This window comes from Temnothorax curvispinosus, unplaced genomic scaffold, assembly GCF_003070985.1.
Source record: "Temnothorax curvispinosus isolate PA1 unplaced genomic scaffold, ASM307098v1 QBEX01010373.1, whole genome shotgun sequence".
Lineage (NCBI taxonomy): Eukaryota > Metazoa > Arthropoda > Insecta > Hymenoptera > Formicidae > Temnothorax > Temnothorax curvispinosus.
The window spans coordinates 80,228-93,425 of NW_020220153.1; the positions used below are offsets into that span (position 1 = coordinate 80,228).

At 32.6% G+C, this 13,198-nt stretch overlaps 2 protein-coding genes across 8 annotated transcripts in view; one reads left to right on the top strand and one right to left on the bottom strand.

The window, feature by feature from the left end:
- LOC112460187 overlaps window positions 1–13,198 on the top strand; it is a 31,943-nt gene that overhangs the window by 7,062 nt on the left and 11,683 nt on the right. For all 5 annotated transcript variants that reach the window (XM_025024781.1, XM_025024776.1, XM_025024777.1 and 2 more), the window contains exons 4-6: window positions 1,620–1,711; window positions 1,877–1,966; window positions 2,343–2,446. In XM_025024781.1, the coding sequence (XP_024880549.1) occupies window positions 1,620–1,711; window positions 1,877–1,966; window positions 2,343–2,446 (286 nt within the window). The remainder of the gene's footprint in view (window positions 1–1,619; window positions 1,712–1,876; window positions 1,967–2,342; window positions 2,447–13,198) is intronic.
- On the bottom strand, window positions 2,967–13,194 carry LOC112460189 (electron transfer flavoprotein beta subunit lysine methyltransferase-like). Of its 3 annotated transcripts, XM_025024784.1 has the most exons (4): window positions 13,108–13,194; window positions 10,062–10,251; window positions 7,353–7,881; window positions 2,967–3,699 (listed from the first exon to the last, which is right to left on the bottom strand). In XM_025024784.1, exons 3-4 carry the CDS (start codon window positions 7,864–7,866, stop codon window positions 3,359–3,361), a joined length of 855 nt encoding a protein of 284 aa, XP_024880552.1. In that variant the 5' UTR covers window positions 7,867–7,881; window positions 10,062–10,251; window positions 13,108–13,194; the 3' UTR covers window positions 2,967–3,358. The 3 variants fall into 3 exon arrangements, with proteins under 3 accessions (XP_024880552.1, XP_024880553.1, XP_024880551.1); XM_025024785.1 differs by lacking the exon at window positions 10,062–10,251 and having other exon boundaries at window positions 13,108–13,188; XM_025024783.1 differs by lacking the exon at window positions 13,108–13,194 and having other exon boundaries at window positions 10,062–11,527.

Here is a 13,198-nt window from a genome sequence, read left to right on the forward strand (position 1 = left end):
TAAATAATGCACAGAATAAAATATTGCAAGTAATCGTACGTACAGATTAAATTAATTAGAAAATATTTAAACTGGGCTGTCCTGCTATTTACAATTGCACCGAGGAAATGGTCCTCGTATGTAACGATACGTCGTAGAGTATAAATTTTGATTTGGCTCTGTGAGTTTTTTGATATTTCGCGATGCACCGCGAAATACCAAAAACTTACAGCCAAATCAAAATTATACTCTACGACGTATCGTTACATACGAGAGCGGATTTCCTCGGTACAATGGTAAATAGCATGACCGCTCAGTTTAAATATTTCTTAATTAATTTCATCTATACGTTTGGTTACTTGAGAACTTGCAATATTTTACTCGATGCATTACACTGTACAGCAAGAAAAAGCACAAGAACGAACCTTGCGGCATTCGACAGTTTTTTGGCCGCAGAAAACGATCCCATTTGCCAAATTGCTCTATCACGTCACAATTTTGACATATTTGCAGTTAGCAAAAATGGGCTATTTTAGTGTATTTTGACATATTACAACTACAATAATGACGAATCATACTTAATTTTGATTGCTTAAAATTCTCCGATACGTCACATATCGCAGTTATAATATGCTAAAATACACTAAAGTAGCTCATTTTTGCAACTTTAATGGCAAATATCTCAAAATTGTGACACAGCAATTTGGCAAACGGAATCGTTTTCTGCGTCCAAAAAATTATCAAATGCTGCAAGATTCGTTCTTGTGCTTTTTTTGTACAGTGTAATACGCCGCTGGCAAAAATTTTTGAAACAATAGTATTAATAGTAATTCTGCGTATAATTTCTGTAGTTAGTGTACACTATTTTTAAAGGTAAAAAAAATATTGTGTAATCGGAATAGAAATGTAAGACGTATTTTTATTAAAAGTAAAAGTTATTGTAGAATTCACGATTTTTTTCTTATATCATTTTGCAGAAATTATAGAACTTTACGATGAAGATTGGTGACACACGGAAACTTTTGAGTTTTCTGAACTCGCAATAATCTTTACATTATATATCGATAGCTTAGAGAAATAGTTAAAATTCTCGCGGTCCTATTAAATTACTAAGCATAAAAAGCATCCTTTTTTTTATATAATAGTTTATATAATGTGTACAAACGATGACTAACTACGAAATACGATGTAAATGGCTATTGCAAGAACATGTATACTGCATTTCACGTTATGTATATTGCTTATAATCAGATATTTATGTATTTTTTAGTGGTACCGACAATTAACAAAACATATAAGGAAGCTTAATTTTGATATATCTTTGTATTTTGATTATACATATGGAAAATACTTCCGGAATACAAGTTAGGATGTCGATGTATATCAACGTATACGTATGTATACATCGCTTATGGTCGGTCCCAACATATGCCGAACCATAAAGATATATATATATATATATATATATATATATATATATATATAAATTTATATATATATAAATTTATATATTATAATTCATATATATATAAATTTTATATATTTTTTATATTTTTACATATAATATCTTATAATTAAAAAAAAAATTTTTAAGAGATGAGGCGGTTTGCGGAATGAGTAATTAGCTGCATTTATTACAGGCAAATTGGGGCAGAAGCAATGCACTGTGATTGTCCGGATGGTTACGTTGGGCACAATTGCGAAACTCGTCTTTTAGACACCTCAGACACCGGTAATATTTTATCTTGATTAGATATGTTTGATCCGTTTTATTTCGGTACACAGATTATTCATTCTCATCGTTAATGATAAGGCTGAGTAAAGTCGCGAGTGAAAGTCGCGTGAAAACACGAGAATCTCTGGAATTCGAAAGAACTGATTAGTTATATCTTCACAGAATGCGCATCGGAGAATTGCATACTGCAATGTCCTGTTGACGAGCAGGAGCAACCGTGCACTTGTAAAGACGGCACAAAGATATACAACAGTGAGTTTTAATCTTTTGCATATCTAATAGTTTATTATTAGACGTTGTTTTTCTTTATGTATTTTGCGAGTCTTCAGCATAGTTTTTTTTTTAGCTTAAACTTTTCGATCAATTTTAATTTTTTTGAAAATGTTATTTAACATTTAAAATTAAATAGCTTTGTAATTAAGCTTAAATATAAACTTTATCGAAATGAAACAAAGGATATTATTTTACCTAGTTATATATCTGAAGCTTGATTGATTAAAACATTAGCGTTTTTGCACTTTGGTCAAGCTAAAATATGTATTCGAAATTACTCAAAGAATTTGTAATGTAAAAGAAAATGCGACGAACTTGGAACATTTTATATGACGCATGGACTTTGTATTCGTAGATCGATCGAGGTACGAATGCAGAATCAAGTTGTCGAACGTTACGTCTCTCCGCACGGGTCTGATATCTCAACAGGGAAGTTTGGAATTATTTGTCAGCAAGCAGGTGAGTAAAAAGGAGATATATTTGGTTTATTTGGCTGTTTTTGATAAAAAAAAAAACATTTATATATTGTTTATATTGTTTAACAACAATCGTTTGCCAAAATGATATAGATTTTGTTTTGATAGTGACGCACTTCGTAAAGTGTTTGCGATAAGAGTATGAAGAATAAAAGAACAACCACGCATGCTTTGACGCATGTACATGCGAGTTTATGTGAAAACGAGATATGCATAAATGGATTATATAATAAAATAGCATTCTCAGCTTTTAAAATAGCATGCATGCGTGCGCGCGGCGTTTTGAAGACTGTTGGAAATATTACAGAGATTTCCCGATGTAAAACTACATTCCTGGTTTAACGTAAGCACAAGCACATGACGTCGGTCAGCGGTGTATATTGAATCGCAATCGACAATATGGCAATTACATGTGGTAATGATTTTTGTACATTTGCGTCAATTTACGCTGAAGAACGCACGTCTGAACAGACACATTGTTACTTACAATCTAATCCGTGAATCCAAGGAGCAATCAATTTATTGCGACTTGAATGTAAGCTATGCTTAGTAACAATACAGAAATATCCGAATATACGTCAGAGTAAAGTATCAGTATGAATGTATTACCTGAATATTAACTAATTATACTAAAATTATAGCATACATGTATATATCTCTCTGAAATATTTAGTTATTTATGAAAAATTTTCGCTGTCATATCTATTACAAGATTTGAAGGATCGTTTAAAAACTAAGGCAAAGGCATTTAAAAATGAAAAATTTTATGGTGATACATTCTAAATGTATACTAAATATTATTTAATTAAGAGAAATTGAAGTTCAATATTGGAATAACTTTTGGACTTTAGAATGTTCTTTATCCTTTATTTAATTACTAATATGCGTCAGCCACTCAAGTCTGGTCAAATTCCCACACAGTAGCCACGTCGTAACCGTGATTCTCTTTCCTGATGTTTTCCGGTAAAGAATATCGTCGTAGCAATCTCAATCGCTTTCTGAGATCTTCGCTCAATCCGTGCCTTCCTGGATCTCCTAGATAAATTCGCGCACCTCGTTCATATGCGTCTTCCAACCAGATCATTAAGGTGTTCGCTATTTCCTCGTCGTACAATAAATCACCCACAAAGATCACGTCGTATAGACCTTCTAATGGTTTTTCTAACAAGTTTTCCCACAACACCTCAATGACTACGTTGTTTAATATCGCATTCATCGCAATAGCTACGCAAGCGACTGAAATCAAAGAAACATGTGTCTATTTTGTTAGTTGTCAACATAAGCTGCTTTTTACATTTTATCGTTAGTATATTTCAATATGATGATAATTTAATTTTAATGGTTTTGATTTTACTTTACGAGAAGTATTTAATGCAATATTGCATAATTTAATTTAAAATTATATTTAATAGCAAATATTGTGCATACGTTTCACTCATTCTTAATATTCTGACTATATTTTTTAAATGTTACATTTTCTATATTTTAATAGAGAATGTAACATTTAAAAATTTTTTCTTAATTTCTCTTTTCTTTTAATTATTGGAATTACTAATAATTCAAAATACACTAATATCACTAATAATTAAATTTGCGAGTAATCAAAAGACATTCTTTCATTCAAGTAACCTGACCGTATCGCGCACGCAATTATCACTATCCTACAACTCTGAGTCATACATTCTATTAATAAATTTGCTCATGAATGTCGCTCACGTTTTTACATCTATTATAGATATTTACTTCATTATTTAGTTTTAATTACAGTTTTCAGAAATGCGAACTTTTTAGAAATTATTGATTAATGGTTGTTATGTAAAAATTATTAATAGATATCTGAATAGATATTTTTTGTTAACGAAAAATGTATTTTGATTTGTTCCTAGGATGTGTTTCTATTACTTTATTTGATATTTTTTTAATTTTGTACAAATTGCTTGAAAAATTACGAATTCGACGTTCTGTAATTTATTTTTTTAATTTTTTTACTATTTTTTGTTTTCTTGATAAGAAATCTTACACACTTATTTAGGACATAACTAATAATACAAATAGAATACGCATCTATTATTATCCATTCTATAATATTATCTAATAATTCGTTCGATAATCGATATGTGCAAAGATCAAATCGTCGAATAATCTTCATCTTTGCGGTTGAATGCCACCACGAACAGAGATATAATCAGGAAAAAGTGAAATTCTCGAACGCTGATAGTATCTATTATATTATGTCATTGAGTTTTTGTCGCTTATGGCGATTGATTTGCTCGTGGACATTGGAACGGAGACCGCACGCGTCTTTGTGCCGTGTACACAACGTCCTTGACTTATATCGATTTGAACCAAAAGCATGCCAGATTAATATGAAACGCTATGCCAGCCACGAAATAATCACATTCCACGAATTTTAAAGTTTACGAGAAACAAACGATGTCGGAAAGCTTATTTGTATACATTGGATTTCACTAGAAGCACTATTTCTTCCAAATGTAAGCAAAGAAAAATCTAGCAGAAAATGTTATTAGCGCAACTCGTTTATATTTTCCATTTTTCAGACTAGATTCCAGGATACGTATTCACGATGTTAAAATTTGATTAATATGGTTTATAATGCCGATTATTTATTTTCAATCTCGGCATAGCGCGTCCTTATTAATTGTATCGAGAATTTGTTTCTATAGATTTTAGAGCGAATTCTACGAACCAATAATATTCAATTTTTCCTTCGTCTGTTAGAAAGTACGATTCATCGTTTGGCATGCTACACAGATGCAGTACCAGGAATCGACAGCCTTTCTCTGACGCACGAGAGGCAATTCCTTCCTCTTTGTGCCTGCGTAAAATCCTGGGGAAACCCGTTCTGTGTCCCACCTTCTTCCACCTTTCTTCACCTGCTTAATTTTCAAGACGTGAGTTTTTCATTCGAAGCATCAATATTGATCATGTAAATTTTTTCAAGTTATTACTCAATTAAAAATTTTAATCCTGAACTCTCTGCGAAGAATATAATAAGGGGGAATAATGCCATTGATGAATAGTAATAGGAAACTGCCAGACTTGCAAGTATTATGCGAGTTATTCTATTTGTTCTAACGCGCAATAGTTGCGGCGTTACATCAAGAATTAACGACGTGTCAACGACTTTCATGATAACCGATGGGAGCTCAATCAGCGAAGAAACACGCAGAAGACACGTCAGAAGGGAGGATCTCTGGCGCGAGGCAGTCATTGATAGAAACGCTCTCGAGGGCATTAATTCTACGTACTGTGCGCAGTACGAAACGCGACAGTTACTATCAGCCACTTATCAGCACTGTTTTGGTCGCTCCGTGCAACACGATCGTACAAAGGCATGGCAGGCACGCGAACGACGAAACGGGCGGATACGTTTGGATGCAATTTTTTTTTTTAGTCATGCCCATGGAATCCGGTCTTATCTGCGTATGGATTCGTACCAATTATCGGTGTCGCTGTGTACGCACATCTATTTATCGACAGATAAACCCATACAGAGATAGAGTGACGTCAAAGGGAATCTTTCGAGTCTTCCCTTTGAATTCTCAGTCGCTTGTTTTTCTTTTAGCTACTAACATTCTTCAGATCAATGGTGTAACGTGTAACTTATGAAATCCGAAGGCAATTGGATATTCCCGTCGCGAGGGAATTCCCGTCAGAGACTTCTTAGGAAAGAGGAAAATTTCACAGTAACTTTATGGGTACTGAACTTACTTAGGTATTTTACTCTAGATACTGAAAAGAATTTAATTAACATGGACATATACATGAGAGATGCAAATTTGGCATTCCACTTTTCTCGTTTTTCATAATTTCCTCTTCTTTGGAAACGAGAAGCGCTTTGTTTAAAGCCTATTAGTTAAACTGTTAAACTAGGGTTTGTGTAAAGTGATCCACTTAACATTACGCCATTGGCACGTTTCGTCACCCTCTCAATCTTGGCGCGAGTCGCAATCGAGACAGGCCATTCCCTGAACAACACGGATCTTCTTTCTCCCCTACTTCCTTCACATTCATGGAACTTCACATGAGGTGAAAGTTCTTTTTTCGACGTTTTTTATTATTTCGAGGAAACTGCGAGCAAACGCAATACCGCGTGCATATGCTGTTATATTATGAGCAACATTGATACGCATATTTATCTTGGAAGATTTATGAATTGTCGCAATCGTCTTTTGGTGCAGTTTTTGTACGATTGTTAATGAATCAAACGTCTATTTATCATGTAATATTTATTGATAATGAAACCAGTTTTTCTTTTCAATACTTGTTGCATTATTGTAAAATATTATGGTGTCATATTTTTGCCGTAATGTCAATAATAATTGCGACATCGATGACTCTTAGATTCCTGCACGATCATTCTACTTTTTTCAGATTAATGGGTTTATCTTATTAGAACTCTCTCAACACACATATGGCGTATATCTAGCTGATTATGTTATCAGTTACGTTATCAGTCAAGGGTATTGCAATTACGGCGCGTCGAGTAGAGAAATCGAGTCGGGACTCAAATTCGCGGTTTTATTTTATTCTTATATGTCCTTTGAATAACGTAAATTTACCTTTTTTTAATAAATGTACATTCACGAGACGACAATTATTTTTGAAGTATAACTGATGAGAAACCCAGAGACTCTTAATTATGATCTGAAGATAAAATTTTATTCTATATATTTAAGGAAATATTGTACAGATTTAATTCCGAAGTTATTTATAACATATGTATATTTGCATATATTAATAATTAATATGTGTTTTTAATGTCAACTCGCTTCAAGTTTTTTCAAGAATAGAATTATTATCACCATATACCTTTATTTAAGTTAATAATAATAAAAAATTAATAATTAACTGTTGTATATACCAACCTTTGCTGATGTCATTTGCAACAATCTTACACGTTTCATTCATTAATTTTGCAGCTATCGCCGTAGCGCCGCATCCCGCACCCAAATCCAGTATCCTTATTCCATCTTTTCTCGCATTTTGTGCCATGCTCCCTAAAATTCTTTCCTTTTCGTCCAGAATGAATCTCGTAAGTACTTGGCCTCCAGGCCAGTATATAGACCAAAATGGATCTTGAAATACGTTTCTGGTCAAGAAATCGAATCTTCCATCTGTACTTTTATCAATGAATGGCTCGTGATATAAGGGACAGTTCTCTGTTAGCAGGAATAACTTCAGTTCCGGAGTCAAATGATCGCGAGTCATCTCCGTGTTTCTCAAGATCGTATTCGCTACGTCGTAATGATTCTGAATAAATCTTTTAAGCGACGTTCTGTGGCTATTACGTAGAAAATTGTCCCACGCCTCGTTTGTACTTCTTGAAAATTTTCGTGCGAAAAGTAGTTTCTTTAAACATATGTTTTTCCTGATAATCATCGCTATCTTCGAAACCTAGAAAGAATGGCTAATTATAGACTGTTTGTTACGTGTGGCTTTCAGAAAAGTCTAAAAATATATTCTACATCTGAGAATCAAATCATTTTTACAAAATGACAAAGGGGGAGAGACATGATCATTGATAACTACCGGTTTTCAATAAAGACGCCGATAAGTGATTATCTTTCAAGAAATATATCACAGCATTAATGATTTTGTTTTATTTTATGCTCGCGATAAGATTATCGATTAGTTAAGTTACGTTTAACTTGAGAATCTTAAATACAGAAAATATTTTGTTCGTTATTTATTTCAAAAACTTCTGCGTCTTAATTTCTGGAAATTTTATAATAAAGCGCATTGAAAGCATTTTGAGAAATAAGATAGTAAAAACACTTTTAAAATATTTTACGTTAAATACGAAAATTTCCTCATTATACTCCAATAAGTATGTCAGTTTTGTCAACGTTGCAGTTATTCCCCAGAGAAATTTGCATTTACGCAAACGGCATTCGTAACACGCGAGAGTAATAAGGAAAAACGGCTGCGGACGATAGCAGAATTGTGCTAATTATTAAAATGTTTCCAGTTATATGTCTCGTTTTAAAGTGGATATCTACCAAAGACGTTAATCTATGTCCAAGATATTTGGGATTTCCCCTCGATCCTTCAGTTATAAAATGTTTTATCAGATCAGTTAGAGATACGAAAAAAAAAAACACCTGTTGCTTCTTTGAATGACAAAAATTTTGTTTCCGAGTAAGAAACAGGTGAAAACTTTTAGAAATCCATCTGATTTGTAACTTTTGAGAATTATTTTTCTCTATAACTATTATAATGCTTTTAATTGGCAAATGTCTTTAGAATCCTTCAATATATATCGTTCTATTTAAAGTATCTTTTTAGGAAGAATAGTCTTCCTTCCAGAATGAGAATTAAAAAAACTAGTTAAAACTAGTTAAACAATTATATTTTTATAATTCAGAAATATACGTCCCAAAATTAGTTCTAAAATTGATTTAAATATATTTATTTACACAATATATCCGTACAATATAGCATAATTTATTAACCTTTAAGGATAATTCCCTTCGATGTAATCTCGTTATATCATCGAAATAAGCGCAGTTTATTCCGCAATACGCATTATGCATTCTCTCTCTATTTGTCATGAGTAGCAATATTAGCAAATGCAATTATATTCGTTAATTAACACAAAGAGGATGACCGATGCAATGAAATGGTTACGAAAGCAAACCTTCGGTTTCTGCGATTTTTATACGATCAAAAGAGGCGGTATACGCGGAATTCACATAATCATCTCTTCATATTGCTATATATGCGACTATATTTAGTGTTTGGTTACTCTCCGACGCTTTTAACGTATATCAACGTCTCGTTGTAATATTATTTTTTACATTTCTTTTTTTAAATGCTTGATAATGTACGTTTTTATTATTATTTTAGTAATATGTTCTTTCTGCAGGAAATAAATCTTAACAAATTATTTTGTTGCGTTTAGAAAATATTGATTTACTGAAAATATTGATTTTATTTTATTCTAAATTATGTATAATTTTTTAGGCGACAAAATCGGATTGTGCGGAAAATTAATAATGCCGTGTGGCACATTCATCATAAAGTTCCCCGCTCGATGTGTATTTTTCCAGGTGGATTTAATCCTTCGTTTCCATTATCGCGGAAATTAAACGGCTGATGAAATATACACATCGATGGAACAAAGCATCCGTGACTTGCATCATCTTCGCAAAGCGTATATATACGTACCATTAATATAACGCGACGTACGTATAATCGATTCGAAGATGATACGCGTAGTCGTCGCGGATCGTCTATCAAAATGAAGTTTATTGACCGATATAGTCGCGCGCAACAGTCGATGAACATGGCTGTTCCTGGTCAGGTGTTTGCGGATGATGAAACGAGATATTGATATTGGATGTCTGTATGATGCAAAAGGCAAGAGTTTTCGCGGCCTCGCTTATAACTCTTTTCAAATGCACTCACGAAGTCATTCGGAGTTACTTTAACGAGCAATTAAATTACGAAAGTGTATTAAAATGCTCTGGACCTATTTTCAGACTTGGGTTTTTTCTTGCGATGAATTTTCCAGTTCTCGATGAACTTCGCTAGAAGGCAATGTCATCATGACGATTTACATACAAATAACGCACGTGTCGTGAATCGAAGAAGTTGGACGTAACGATGAGATCGCTAGATAATCCGTATAAATTGATGTGAAGCGTCACCCTCGACCTGAACGCTGTCTCTCGTCGTCGGTGAAAATTGTTTGCGCTGCTACTAAGTAATTATGTTTTCTAACACGGCTGGTTCTCGGTAGATTCCGGTGGAATTTTTATTCCGCTGAAAGTTTAACGCGTATAATTAATTGCGTCATTTAAATTTGTTTGGACGTAATTTTTTTATTGATATATGGAGCGATATTCCCGTCAATATTAATAAATATTTATTATTCGTTGAACCATCGGGATTAACGCTGTGACTTTTCCACTACAAATATTTATAGTTAAAACTGTGAGGCAAAAAGCGACATTCATATTCATATAATGTTCTTATGCAATTCTCTGTGAGAGAAACATGATGAGACATCAATAATACGGTCAACGGGCAGGCTCGTTCTGTTTTGTTTTGATTACTCTTTGATTAATGTTGCAAATTTCGCGAACTCCGAGTCGCAATGAATATGGAATAATAACGGGAAATTTAGATTCAACTGTAAAGATATCTTTTTATTTACTGAAGCTCTACCATATCTTAATCGGAGAATAATTAGTTATACAAGGAACATATACAAAAACAGGGAAGGCTATTTTTCTCACAAACTTACCTTGAACTTATGTTCAACCGATGTTTCAGCGAATCGCTTAAAAGCTACATACGCAAACATGCGCAAAAATCGACACTACATCTATATATATTTATCGATCAGCAAATAATACGATATGTTCCAGTGGCGTTAAGCTGAATCATACATACGAGACTCTATGAATCAGTTTATTTTCATATCGGCGCTCTGGTATTTGCCATTGTTAATTATCTTGGGATTCCTCGGCAGATAAAATTATTCCTTCTTTATTGCTCACAATTTTAATTTTTGTGACATATTTATACAGGGTGTTCCAGATCAGTCAATAAAATTTCAGGATCTTATAGGAAATTGAATTTGGAACAAAAAAGTTCCTATAAGTATAGGTCCGCATAGGAAACGCTTCATTAAAAAGTTATAGCTAATAAAAATTTAAAAAATCACGGTTTTTTTTATTTAAAAAAATTACTCCCTACTAATTATTACACTAAAGCGAACGCTACGAATGTAGTATTTATACAAAGATCATCAAAAGGTTTTTTCAAGTTTCTGCTTTTTTCGTTGTTTTGAGCTTATTTTCTTTTGAACGCCTTATCAGAATTAAATGAGATTGGTGTAATTTAGTTTATTTACTAGCTGGTTACCCGGGCTTCGTCCGGGAGTCGTTTTTCTTCAAACGACTTCATTTGTGTTTTAATATCCTTAATCGAAAAATATTCCTTTATCAGTTCGGATACCAATTCCCAAAAAAATCGGTAACGAAAAACTATACAGTTTATGGCACTCTCTGGGAAATTCTACCCCTATTTTGTATACAATTTTTTAAGATTCGGTCAATTATTTCCCGAAAAATTGGAAAAATTTCGGATACCGGTTCTCAAAAAAATCGGTAACGAAAAACTATACACTCTATAACACTCCCCGGAAAATTCTACCCCTATTTTATATACTTTTGGTAAAAATTCGGTCGAATAGTTTAAGAGTGTATAAAGAACATACATACATACATACATACAGACATTCTATTTTATATATATAGATTATTTAATTGCCACCAGATTTATTTAATTACTTTTTTCAAATAAATGAAAGGTTTTTTTGAAGGGTTATTTTTAAAGATCATCAATAAAATGTGATTTTTCGAAATTTAATAGCTATAACTTTTCAACAAAGCGTTTCCGGACCTGTGTTTTCGAAACTTTTTTGTTCCAAATTTAATTTCCTATAAGACCTTGAAGTTTTATTGACCTGGAACACCCTGTACATGTGTTTCTTTTTACAATTCCCATATAAGTTTCACAACTTATTGTCCAATTCTAATCTCATATGAATGTTGATCGTTGCCTTTTAACTGGAATTGTTTACCTAATTCTGTTTTTGTTACTTCGAGATAAGATCCTGACTTCGCACGTGTTTGCATGAAATTGTTCTTATTACGAAATGCATTTTTGTTATTCTTTGGTTGTGAGAAAAATTTTTCATATAAAAACGTATGTAAATATGTTTTTATATATAAATTTTATATATAAAATGTTTTATATAACATGCAAATATATATGTTTTTATATATATATAAAGCAGAATTATGTATATATAAAATATGTTCATATGTTTTCTTTTTCTTGTATAATTTTGGTTCTTATATACAGGAAAAAATAATAAGAAAAAAAATAAAAAACAATTGAGAGAATAATTTTCATATTTTGTAAGCTGAGTACAGAGAGAAGAGAGAAATACCTCTATAATTTCCAACAATGTTTTCGTCGCCTCTTTTATGTAGATTGTAGCGGAACTATAATAGAGGTTCTCCAGTCCTCTGGTAAAATTCCTATCTAATAATTTTCATATTTATTTTTTAAATAAAAAATGAGTTTGAGAAAATTAAGAAAAATTGCCCACACACATGGTGATATAAATGTAGAAATAATCGTATATACACATAAAATGATTATATATAAAATATTATATAATCTAATCGCAATTTTACTTTTTGTTAAAAAAAATAATGCAAAAAATTCTCTTAATTGTTTTTTAATTCTTATTACTTTTTTCTGTACACAAGAACAGAGATTATACAAGAGAAAGAAAATATATACTTATACACATTTTATATACTTTTTATATGAAAAATATTTTATTGTTTTAATTATTCATCTTTTTTCGTCAATTCCTTTTTTCTGTCTTGTATTCTCTGCAGAGAACTTGCGTTCTAGGATACGAAAGTGATTGCTATTCTACTCTCTCCGGGAAATTCGGTGCCCAGGATCTAACTCGGTTAGAGCGAGTCTCTCTCTCTCTCTCTTTCTATCCGCGCGACCTTTTTCCTTGGGTTTCCCGGTAAAGTCCGCCGCGCCGGGTGTGCGTATCGATAAAAAGCTCCGTTATGTACATACCCAAGCGATGGAATACCCGTGAAACCGTGGAGGGGACGGCGGTGACGAGTTAGCGCCGGTAGTGGGAGAGCGATTTCTATAAAAGCCGCCT